Source organism: Chionomys nivalis, chromosome 9 (assembly GCF_950005125.1).
Source record: "Chionomys nivalis chromosome 9, mChiNiv1.1, whole genome shotgun sequence".
Classification (NCBI taxonomy): Eukaryota; Metazoa; Chordata; class Mammalia; order Rodentia; family Cricetidae; genus Chionomys; species Chionomys nivalis.
Window position 1 is genome coordinate 64,707,119 of NC_080094.1, and position 12,601 is coordinate 64,719,719.

Genomic DNA, 12,601 nt, shown 5'->3' on the forward strand with positions numbered 1-12,601 from the left:
AATCATGGAGAAAAGTCAACAATAGCAAACTATCCCAAATAAAATTGGGTTTTAGAAATGTCAAAGTTCCCAAACTGTCACCAATTTAACAAAATTAACGTTTTGGAAAGGTATAAATCTTTAGGGGAGGGTTTGAAGTTCACATTTAAGTATCAGTTTTGAATCACAAATTGAAATTATTTTTCACAAGTGGTTTATTAGATGGTGAAAACTGAACTGTTAATTGAAGCGAATTAATAATGAGCTACTCTCAACAAGGTCCTCCCTTTAACTGCAGTAAGTTTTTAAGACTGTACTATCCCAATCACAGTGTGATTGTATAAAATGTAAATGTACTCACAATGTTTCCAGGTTATCTAGTCCATCAAAACAGTGTTGACTGAGGCTTTTAATTTTATTGTTATGAAGATGCCTATGGGAAAAAAACCCACCAAAATGACATTCACATCTCTCAAATGCAACTGCTATAAGCTTAATGTGTCTAAACTGGTATGGCTGAAAGCAGCCGGATAGCTAAACACTTCCACACTCAATTACAGAAAGCTGACAGTGGCCTACTACACAGACGCCCTGAACACAGAATAGCAACATTTGGGGAAAGCTAATGCAGAAAATGGCGACACATTGAAGATTACTTGATTTTGGCTCATATCAAACTAAAACTTTAGATTAGCTCCTTCATATGAAACAGAGCACTGGTGCATTCTCTGAGGTAAGAAGGCAGTATTATGGACTTTACATCACTGAGGATGGAAATAGATTCTAAAAGAAATGAGACCGTCAAAAACAAAAAAGGGCAAAGGTGGCACACGCCTTTAATCTCAGCACAGGCAGGGGAGTCTCTGTGAGTTCAAGACCAGCCTGGTCTACAGATCGAGTTCCAGGACAGCCAGGGCTTTTACACAGAGAAACCTTATGTTGAAAAACCAAAAAGGAAAAAAAGATAAAAAAAAGAAAAAAGAAAGAAGAAATGAGACTGTATTATGTCTACTGAGCTTTGGAAGATGAAAGATTTTATGTGTTTCAAGAACTTTCTGAATAGAAAAGTTGGAAAAATACAAAACATCCTTTGAACTCATTTCTCTGAGCATTTTAAAACAGTTTCCCTTCTTTTAATACTGAATAAACAAATGTACTATTAGATAGAAACAAAGGTTTTACAAAGTTATAAAAAAGTACTTGATGAATGATCCAATTATTTTTACAAGATGAATACAAGTGGCTACTTATTTTTAAAAGACTCAACATCTTTGACTAGATATTATTCAAGAAGTTAGCATGTTTGAGCTTATCAAAGGCTTCTCCCCCAAACACTAACTGTCCAGAAGCAGGTCCACTGGGTCACTTTTATAATGTGTCACAAGAAATCCATCTTTCCCCCAAATTAACATAAAGACGCAATAGTAAAAGGGTTGGCCACATACAGAACCACCAGGCTGGAAAGGTTGGTGAACGCAAAGTCAGGAATGCTGGAGATGTTGTTGAGGGCCAAGGTCAGCGCCTGAAGAGTGGGCAGATTGCTGAGAGGACGCACAGGCACTTCCGTCAAGCTGTTGTCATCCAGCCACAGATGCCGTAGCTGCACAAGCCCTTCAAAACTGTCCTCGGGGACTGAGGTAATATGGTTGGCATCTAAGCGTCTGAGAAACAGAAACATCCACAGTGAGTAATGAGTTCTACTGGAAGGAGTCAATCCAAAGAGCATAGCTCTAGAGCTTCCAAACAGAAAGGAGTCAGAAAACTAGGCAGAGCCATGGTGACCTCTCTTTATTCAACAGTAATAGAAGTCTGGAAAACCAACAACAAACGGAAAACTTCCAATGCCAGTACATCAGAGTTCTTTCTGGGCTAACTTCATTACAGAAGGGTGTCCTTAAAACTCACCAAGCTCACGCTGGGAATTTATGTTTCAGAGTACACCTACCTGAGATACAGAAATAAGGCTAAAGAGATGGTCTGGCAGTTAATGTGTGTGCCCACACACATGTAAACACACACACCCCACATGAAAAAAGATACGGAAAACGAAAAATGAGGCTAAGCAAATAATCTACTTTACCTCCAATGTTACAGTATAGCTAATATTTTAGACTGGATTTAATTGCTACTCTAATTTGATACCAAAAAGAAAAATAAGAAAATATTTACAATTTTTAAAATAGCAACTAACCCATTTCAGTAGATTCTCAAACTCTCTTACCAGATCAGCTAAAACATGTCCTATTGGTGAAAGTTCTCTCTTAAGACAAACTTCTCTCTTAGCATTAAATATCTAAGCTTGCCAAAGCTAAGTTCCTCACAAAGGGTCAGATTGTTCACAGGAAAAATAAGTCTCTCCAATCAACGCTACTGTGGCTTTAAGGTTTCATCTTTTTCAGAAAATTCTGGAATTAAGGGGCACCTTATTAACAGGATTATTTAGTGTTTAAGTCTCCATCTAAAACCCTGGAAACTAAATCCCAAGTATTTCTTTCTGTTGCCATAACCAAGTATAATTGTTATAATCACTTTTCAATATAAAGGCAGCCTGACGTTAGCAGGATGAGGAACTGTACAAGCCAGGAAATCCCAGCCTTCCTCATAATCTCTTGCTGATGTTTATCACGCGCATTCCTGCCTCATAGCCTTGGACCTCTTGGTGAAAGTTAGGGAAGAGAAAAAAAACTGATAAGAACTCAGAATGGCAATTTTTTCTTTTTCCCGGAAATGGCATCTGGCAACTTTAAAGTTCAAAACTTCTGCATTTTAAAGAGATTTCCCTGCCTTCTGTTTTTTTATCCTGTTCCAACTTACTGGTCTACCTACCACTCCCAGCCTCCTGCTCTCAGCCCCAACGCATTTTCTCTCCTGAGGCATGTTAGCAAGGGCTAATGACCATGGGTTTTTGTGGATATCTAATGGGTATTTTCTTCTGATAGCATCAACACTGAAAAGAGATCTTAGGAAATTGCACAGCTGCCTTATGACTCCACTAGCCATAAAAATCTTTAGGTTTGTTTGTTCCTTGGGTATTTCTAGAGCTTACCCATGAAGAGAGACTAGCATCTTCAACATAACAGACTGGCAATGTACTAGACACAGAGCTGTTTAGTTGGCTAGCTGTTACTTACGCTTTAACAAATAGATGAGAAAGTGTTCAAACACACAGATACAAGTCACAACCTCCAGGAATCCATTTCTTGAAAAGAGACACTAATCATAATCATACAGATTCACCACACAGTGTAACTGAATTACACTTGTAGATGATTTGATTCTCTGCAATTCACTCTACATTCAAATGGAGCATCTTGTTAGACATAAAAGATTTCAGAATGGCATAGGGCATTCCCTATGGGAGATGCTCAGAGTAATAAATTACAAAGTGAACAGTGTTTACAAAGTGTAGCCAATTAAACAGTAGGGATGAGGATAAAAACTGATGGACACTGGGGGCAGAAGGAGCCACCAAAACTGTACATGATCCAGATAATCATCTTTTAAAAGATGATATTTCAACTGGAGCCTAAAGAATTAGCAAGGGCAAGAAGAAGCAGTAGTTGAGCAAGGAAGCTTTTCAGGCAAAGACCAAGGCCAACAGCAACAAGCTTGGTGAGACCACACTGCTCCCAGAAGGTCAAAGTGCTGAGAACACAGGAGTGGAAGGTCCAGAGAAACAGACCTGTGACTGTAAACAGGTCCAGACTCCACAGGCCTCACAGGCCAAGAAAGAAAGTTGGATTGTATTTTGTTTACAGATTAAAATTCTTCCTCGGTTTCTCAGTGTCACAGCAGTTTAAGAGTTAAATAGCTCATTTTATCACTGATGCTCATTTGTATTTCTATTTAATAATGCCTGGAGGCACTTGCAAGAGCAACAATGCTCCTCCACATTGATGTATTCTTGTAATTGGTGGACTCTTGTAAAATAAAGGACTCAAGAGTTTAATCTTTGTACTCAATTCATGTGGGCATCAGCAACACACCTATAACTATGAAGACTAATACTGGGATCAAAGCTTTAAGGAAAAACTTTAAATATGGTTTTGTGTAACTTGCGGGTAGACCACTTGGCAAGCGTTTGAAAGGCTCTGGGTTCAAACCCTAACACTATAACCAAAACAGAGAAATGGGGCTGCATCCCAGTGACCTACACTATTAACAACCCTCCTCCCAGACCAAGAAGCAGTACCATGGACTGTTACAGGATGCTAAGCAGCACCCAATCTCACACAGCGAGAGATTGCAGGAGCTTCTGCCACATGTTCTACCATCAGAACTCCATACAGTATGTGTGTATTAACTTTTAAGTCTTATAAACATCAACAAAAACCCTTTTTAAAAGGTTAGCAATCTAGTCACCGTGTTTTATCTTGAAAATGTATATTATCAATTCTCAGGAATGCATTTTAGCCCTAAAACTCAAACTCACATCTTTTAAAAAAATTTTTTGCCTTAAATAAAATTATAGTGTTAAAATATTGCATATAGTTCTGTAAGGAGCCTGGCAGATTTCACACAGTTCTAACACCAGGATCTGACCAAAGCCCAAATGATGTGGGTCAGTGAAAGGCAGGAGCACACCCTGAGTCTGACTGCTTGGATGATCACGTCAGCGGCCTTTCATTCAAACTTTAATCTCACTTCAGGATCCCAAAGACGGGGCTTGTGGGTTCACTAGATCTCTATGTTCCTGTTTCCAGTGTAGCCACATTGAATAAACCTCCTTTTTCTGCTTCCCACTCTTGACTCTTAATTGGATTATCAAGGACAAGTGACTGAATCCGGCTTGGAGCACAGTTTGTGACTCCATGTTCTATAACTGTTCTAGTGCTGAAAAATTTGTGATCAGTAAATATTCCATGTAATCAAAATCTCTATTTTCTAACCTTTCAACAGAGCAAAGAGTATAGTCATAACATACTTTTAAAGTATTTAAGAAATTCAAGTCCATTTACTATTTGAGATCCTTTAATATTCAACATAAATTTGATGTGAAGGAAAACTATCATAGGGCTCATTCTGATCCCTATTTTGATATTCTACTCTGGTAAAGAGTCTGTGAGAGGCTGCTACACTATCTTTTTATTAACACCTAAGCACACACTTATCTCAAACACCTTCTGGTCAATTGCAACGCCTAATGAACTTTGTTCCTTTTAAGGTCTGTGGCGAAACCACAAGGAATTCCTTACCGTAATTCGGGTCTGAAGATCAGATTTGAAAACTGACTCAAGTACTGATAAGGCTGTTTTATACCAGGGTAGGATTTCAATGATATCTCACTTGACCACAACACCCACTATGCTAACAAACCTAAGAACACTTCTTAAATACAGCATGCCCGCCCGATGCAGAGCTCCTCCTATAGTTTCTGTTACATATGAAAGCAGACCAGAACACACACACACACACACACACACACACACACACACACACCATGTATGCCTTAGTTGCAAGAGCTTACTTAGCCAATCTCTGTATTTTTCTGTAAAATTTTGTATATTTCTATAGAAGCAACTCATTCTGACTCATTTTGAGTCAAATGTGCTCTGGTAAGCAACAAATCCTTCTACTCCGAACTTCCCACTTTTGTAAGGTGAGCTACTTAATACGCATAATCTTAACTTCTATTTGAACTAGAACTTAAATGGCCAACACCCAGGATACTACTCCTTGTCTGTGACAGATATGATTTAAAGTTTAACTTTTACAACGTATGTTTTATTAGTAGGTTTCTACCCTAACACTCACTTCACACTGATTACTAGAATCTCTGCTAAGAAATTCAGATTAATTAGGATTCTAAACAGGTTTGTCTGGTTCTGAATCCCCTCTGTGCCTTTACTAGCTGTGTGCTGTTAGGGGAGTTACTTGAACTTCTCGCCACAGTCATCTGCTCATTACTTATCAAAAACGCCAATGTAAGAAAAGCATTTCGAATCCATATAAAAGCCAAGTTCTTTGTATGTAAAGAACATAAAAAAGCAAATAAAGTGGTATTTGAAAAAGCATTCAAAGTTAATGACTGCTCACAGAAAAAAAAATCCAAGTATTCAAATCCTAAATATGTCTAAAAACCAAAATTTCATCAAAAAGAAAAAATATAGGAAAAGGAGGCAGTTCAGATTGCCAAGTTATACCCAATAAGTACTTCGAGCCCACAGGTCAGATACTAAACTCAATGTATACCACTTACTGCTGCCTAAACCAGAATCATAGTGGCTGTTAGGATACAAGACCCCAGAACTCCTGCTCTCATTTAGCCCTGGTTTTGAAGGCATCGGCAGCCATGTACACACTGATAGCAGTATACTTACAGATGTTCCCCAAGCCTCTGAGTCAAGAAAGAGAGTAACCTGAAGGATCACCGTATGCCTCACCATGGCCCGTCCTAATACCAGCAACTGGCCATCCCCCTTGTCAGACCAGGGAAGAGGAGAAATCTCCTCTTTCAACTATCACGGCTTTCCAATGACCCAAGGAAACAGAAAACAAAACACTACTTACAAAGACTGCAAAGCACTCAGTCCGTGAATGGCTTCACTGGGTACTGTTTTCAGCTGATTATTCTGGAGTGTTCTGGAACAAAATTATTGGTTTATAATTAATAAGCCATTGTTACCATTTTTCTTTTCATATAAGAATATGAGCCATTTTTTTTTTCCCTAAAAAAAATTTCTAATGGCATCAGAAGTAGGATGTGTGGGGTAAAAAGCATCCAAGGCAAGAAAACTGTAAGATGTCAAGAAGCATTTGCTCTAAACTCCAAAATGAAATTTATACAGCTATCCTAGGTCATCTCTTAAAACTACTCAGCAGTTCCCATTTCCAGGGCTTGTTTCATTTCTGGGTGCCTAGTTAATGTTCACTCTGACGTATGATTTCTAACACCTTCTCACACCGGAAGGAAGCAGAGCCCAGAAAACTGGACATTGGCCAGAGAAAGGCAGTTTTTGCAAGGAAAGCAGACATTGGGCCTTTGGGGAGCAGCAGCCATGTCTTCAGGGCCTGCAGGATGGGTAAAAACATAATTACACTTCAGTCATTGTAAAGCTGGGGAACAGGGGCAGGGAGCTCTAAGGAAAAACAAATCTTTTCCATTTTTACCTAAAGTTACTCTTGTCACGCTCATGACTATTTAACATGAATCATAACCACTGAATAACAGAAGTAACAGGATCACCTAAAACCGAGTCAGGGAGGCCTGGTGACTTTGCCTAGAGCAGTGGTGGCACGGGAGGGAAAGTGGTGGCTGTCAACCCTCCAAGCTCATGCATGGCCAGAAATTTCTCTTCTGATCTCTATCTTTATAAAAAATGAGCACTTCAATTTCTTTAGCTCTAAAATGCTTTTAACATGCAAAGTGCTTTTCTCTCTCTCTCCCTTTAGGGCTAATTCAAAAACCCCTATAGCAGCCATAAAGTAAGTAGAAAGAAATCCCACCAATAAAGCTTAAATATGGTTTCCATCGAATACATTAGCAGATCAGAATACTCACTATTTAGATTTTAACCTTTATTATCTAGACCCAAGTTTGCCCAGACCAACCTCCAGCCTGCTCCACACTACCCATTGGCCAGGCCTTAAATCTTTTAATCCTCAACGAAAAGAAAGTGTGCTTAACCTAGCTCCAAGCATGTTGGCTATGCAGGAAAGAAAATACACAGTCAGCTGCAAAGTTCGAAAACTGCATACTTACAGGACTTTGAGCTCCTTCAGCCCAGACAAGGCTTTTGGGTGGATAAAAGAAAGGTCGTTGCCAGCCAGTTGTCTAGAAAAAAAAGTAACAAGGGGAAAAAAAATAGTAATTCAAAGTTAAAATTCAGAATCCACAGTAACCTAACTGTGATTAAAACTCTATACTAAACATTTCTCAAGACGAAATAACATTAAATAGGGACTTAGACCTTTGCTAAAGCAGTCCCAAGACTCTTCCAGTGAATTAAGTATCTCTAGATTTTTTTTTTTTAAACTACCAATACAATAATTTAAGTAGGCACATTTTTTATTCTGGTGAGGTCAAGCCAGCCAAAACACATTACGCCAAATGAAGTTTGCTATTCAGGGTCACTGTGCAGTGTTTTCTGAGGGCCTCCTGAACACAGACTACTAGTCAGCAGGCAGGGGTGTTTACAGAGTGGGCCAAACCAGTCTGTCAAGGAAGAAAGCTTTCAGGAGGCAAGTCAGCCTGCTATCTCCACAGACATCCAGGACATGATACTCCAGACAAAAAGGAAGCGTTGTTGGGAGCCTAGATTTCAAATGAAGGCCAAGAAATGCACACTTGAAGAAATATTTTCCAGAAAAAGAAATGTGAAATAGACATTTAAGCGGGGGTAAAGTGAAAAAAAGGATAGGAATTCCTTGGGTTCATTCCTCATTTTCCTCCCATTTCCTCAGGCCTATAGCACAAAACTTTCAAAAAAGTGTGTGTGCGGGGGGGGGGGGGGGGGTAGGAAATAGGAAAGGAGCTCATATCAAATCACCTGCCAACAGGTGACCTAGAAAACTGTTGGTAAATATGTACAGCTAACTGGCAGGGGTGTGTCCCTGTCATGGGGCAGAGTACTAAGACCTCTTGGTTCTAACCAGGGTTAGTCTTCAAAGTAGCTGGATTCTATAAATTGATTTTTCCCCAATTTATTTATTTTTATTTAATGTGCATCGGTATTTTCCCTGCACGCATGTCTGTGTGAGGGTATCAGATTCCCTGGAAGTAGAGTTACAGGTCCTCTGGAAGAACAGCCAGTGTGCTCTTAACCACTGGGCCACCTCTCCAGCCCCAATTTTCTTTCTAAATAGTCTTTCCACGTATTTAAAGGAAGCTTTAACTACTCTCCTATTTACAATTTAGTTTCAATTAATTTTCAATTGAATAAAATGTATAATTTCTCCTTTAAAAGGATCTATTTCCAATCAGACAGTACATTCCTATACTCAGGAGGCTGAGACAGTACAATCTCAAGTTCAAAACCAGCCTGGGATATATAGTGAGACTCTCTCAAAATAAGAAAACAGGAGCTGGACAGATGGGTCAGTTATTAAAAGCACTGGATGTTCTTCCAGAGGACCCAGGTTCAGTTCCCAGCACCCACATGGTAATATTCAACTATCCATAACTCTAGTTCCAGGGGATTTGATGCCCTTGTCTGACGTCCACCAGGAAGACATGTGGTACACATACATACAGACAAAACACTCATGCACATTAAAATAAAGTATCTAAAAGGAAAACATTAACTCCCTCTGTTCTCTATAGTCACTCTATAAGCATCCCACTTCCCTGGGCCTTGTTTAGGTTATTCATTCCCTATCAAGTTCTAGTTGCTACTCAGTGCCAAACACTCAACATCCTTTCTCCCTTCCTAAGCTGCTACACTTACCTTGGTTTTAGGGACACAGGGAAAACATCTTTTCTAACTAATATTCCAAGTTAACGAAGGCCTGAAGTTCTGCCATAGGAGCCTTGTTTTCTGCTAAAGTTCTGTACCACTTGAAGTGCAAACAGCGTGAGAAAACCTGACTCTACCTGAGCTCTGGTCCACAGCAAACTTCTGTTTTGAAGATGAGCAGAGTGAAACGACTCAGAAATCCCACAGATACACATGATAAATAACTTCATTCAGAGAAAAACGTAACAGCGCAGGATCCTCAGTTCAGTTACAAGTTTAACACGGGGTCTAGACGCTGCCACTCACCACGCCCTTCCAGTCTGGTAACTGTACTTACTACATGCTCTCTGGGGCTTCTCATAATTTTGCATCTCACAACATATACTCCGTAGCATCAGCCTTTTAAATGTCGTCTAAAATGGTGTCACGGCCTAAAGAATCTGAGCAGGCAAAGCCAACCAGCTGCTTCACCAAATAAGAAGTGACTTTAATTTTGCTTACTTTGCAAACATTAGCAAAACTTGAGCTATATTTTATAAATGCCTAAATTAAAAGACAACAGTACTTAAGCTCAATGCATCAGAAGTAGTCAACAATAACTGTGTAGGTGTTCGGGATTTGAAAAAAAAATTTCTTTGCTTTACTTCTATGCTGGGCCAATGAGATCTCCTCTTTTGCATTTCCTCAGTGGGGCTTCAGAACCGTTTCCAGTGGGTGGCTACCTAATTTGTGAATTGTTGTTTGCTCAAAACAATGCTTTAAGGGGTTGGGGAGATGGCTTCGACGTTAAGAGCTTGCATTGCTCTTGCAGAGAATCTTAGTTCAATTTCTAGCCCTCACTGGGTATCTCACAATCTCCTGTGACTTCAGTTTAGGGGGAGCTTACACCTCTGACCACCACAGGTACCTGCAATTCATATGCTGCACCCATATTCAGACACATGCCTGTATGCACAGCTGGAGAGAATAGAAACAAATCTTTAAGAATTCACTGTACATTAGTTTCCCTTTTAAGAGCATCATGGCCATTCACCTCTGAGAATTAGTATACAAAAGAAAACGCCCTTTTCCATGCAACCACTTCAAAATACTTCTTCTCTTCTTATTCCCAAACTAGACAGTTTCATGTAAACCCTTCATCTTGTAAGCTCATTGCCATTCTTTAAATACCCAATGGTAGTGTTTCTTCCCTTGGCCTGCAGAAAAATCCAGCACAAAACTAAACATTGCTACAGGCTACCTTCTGGCTCTTGATTGCACATGAGTCTCACGGGCCAAGTGCAAATGCTGCTCAGAATGGAGTCCACATCCCTCCCGTTCATTATCGCCTATGAATATGCTGACCATTAGCTACAGACATGTCAGCTAGGACTTCACTAGCTGTAGTGCTCTCGGATGGCCCCTCACAGCCCCAGAGATGTAGTTGAGAGCTTGCCTGACAGGGGCAAGGCCTTGGGTTTAATCTCCACGATAGCCAGCAGAACAAATAAAAGGCAGGGAAGGTCTCTGCAAACACTCCTTGTGCCGATACACAGCTTCCTGTGGCCCACCTCTGTGCAAGCCCCACGTGAGCAATGAAAGGGTTTGCTCCACTCGAGCTCCCTCATTAACCTCAACCGAGGGTGCTCGCAACTGTAACACACAATATTTAAAAGACCACATTTTCAAGGCTCAAATTGTACCGTAAGAGCCTTAAGTTGCAGTAACCATCTTTCCCCCAAATGCCTCAAATAGTCCTGTAACCCAGCTCCTCCCAGCTGTCCTTAAAACCTGTGTTAAAAGCTAGCATCTGCCAAAAAAGACATTCTATAAACACAGTGAGCTTTCCAGGATCCTTCACCCCTTGTCTCTGACATTAGTTTTTGCCATCCTGATATCTTTGGGCCTTCCTTGAAGAATTTACCATTCTGTGCCCTGACCACGAGAAAGGGTGCTTTATTAAGTAACCAAGGAAGTGGCAAAACACAGAACACCTGATTATCTTAACTTGTCAACAAAGAAGGCTGTTTAACCACATTAGTCAAAATATTTGCTTCCTTTCTCCGACATCTCGGCCCCTTTATAAACTATGTGAATACTAAAATAACCTGGCTTCCAAAAGCATTCCGCTTCTCCTCGACTTGTCGTTAATAGAAATGACACAAAGAGCTCTGAGCATGAGGCTTATCCTGAAACACAAGCCAACGATCCGGACAACTGAAATAAACACAAATGTGCAGAGGATGGGTGACAAGGCTGCACAGGAGGGCACGCTACTAGACAACTTTATTTACCCGGGGGGGTGGGGAGTGGGGAACACACCACGTGGAGCCTTCAGGAAGGCATCTCCCTGAAGTTTGCCAAACTGCTGTGTAAAGAAAGGGCACACTGGCGCTTCGACAGTCCCACCCTCCAGAACCTTTTCACAGACTGCTCCGTATTCAGTCTTAACGAGCCAGCACTTCTCGAAGCAGCACATCTTGGAGGTGCTTCATGTCTCAAAGTGCAGATCCAGTAAAAAGCAACATGAATAAATGACAGGCTTAGGGCCGAGTCCCCAAATCCTTAGGAAGCAAACAACTAGGGTCTTAGCAGATGCAGGGGTCAAAACAGATGGTATACATAGGTCATCTTTCACTTATCACAGTGCAACAACAACCCGGCTTTTCTAAAGCACCCAAGAAGCTAAGTGACTTGGCAAAAATCGCACAGCTACAAAGTAGAGCGTTCTAGTGCTGGACTCACATCTTGCAATGTTTATCAACTTCCTGACCTCAGGTGCTTCTGCGGTGTCACCAAAAGATTAGGAACTCATTCTCCGAGAGGAGAGGTGGAGCGCTATGGACTGGGGCAAGCTAAACAGCTTTGTTTGAGCATCAACAGCTCTCAGGTGGCAGCCAAAGCAGACAAGCTCTGCGGGTGCATTAGGAGCGTGGAGCTGCAATTATGGGGGGATTTCCCAGCAGACTCACAGAACATGCTTCTCGCAACCAAAGATGCCCAGAGGGAAGGAAATGAGAAAGGGATCCCTTGCATTGGGACTCTTCCTGGAACTATGCAGAGTTTAGAGCAGTCTATTATCATTTTTGTTTGTTTTAGTAATTTTCAAGTAAAAAATGAGGCAGCTGGTACTCAGGAAGAATTAAAACCAGTGATGTTTTCTTTAGCAAAGTCCAGCTATTTCCCATTCCATGCCTGGGTTTGTACTTCTGTGCCACAGACAACAGTTGTCTTAGAAGCAACTTGGT

The 12,601-nt window shown here is 40.7% G+C and overlaps 1 protein-coding gene across 1 annotated transcript in view; it reads right to left on the minus strand.

Moving 5' to 3' along the window:
* Positions 1–12,601, minus strand: part of Lgr4 (leucine rich repeat containing G protein-coupled receptor 4) — a 104,553-nt gene that overhangs the window by 16,844 nt on the left and 75,108 nt on the right. The window contains exons 3-6 of the mRNA XM_057780675.1: positions 7,682–7,753; positions 6,490–6,561; positions 1,425–1,640; positions 341–412 (exon numbers count right to left, since the gene is read on the minus strand). Of these exons, the coding sequence (XP_057636658.1) occupies positions 341–412; positions 1,425–1,640; positions 6,490–6,561; positions 7,682–7,753 (432 nt within the window). The remainder of the gene's footprint in view (positions 1–340; positions 413–1,424; positions 1,641–6,489; positions 6,562–7,681; positions 7,754–12,601) is intronic.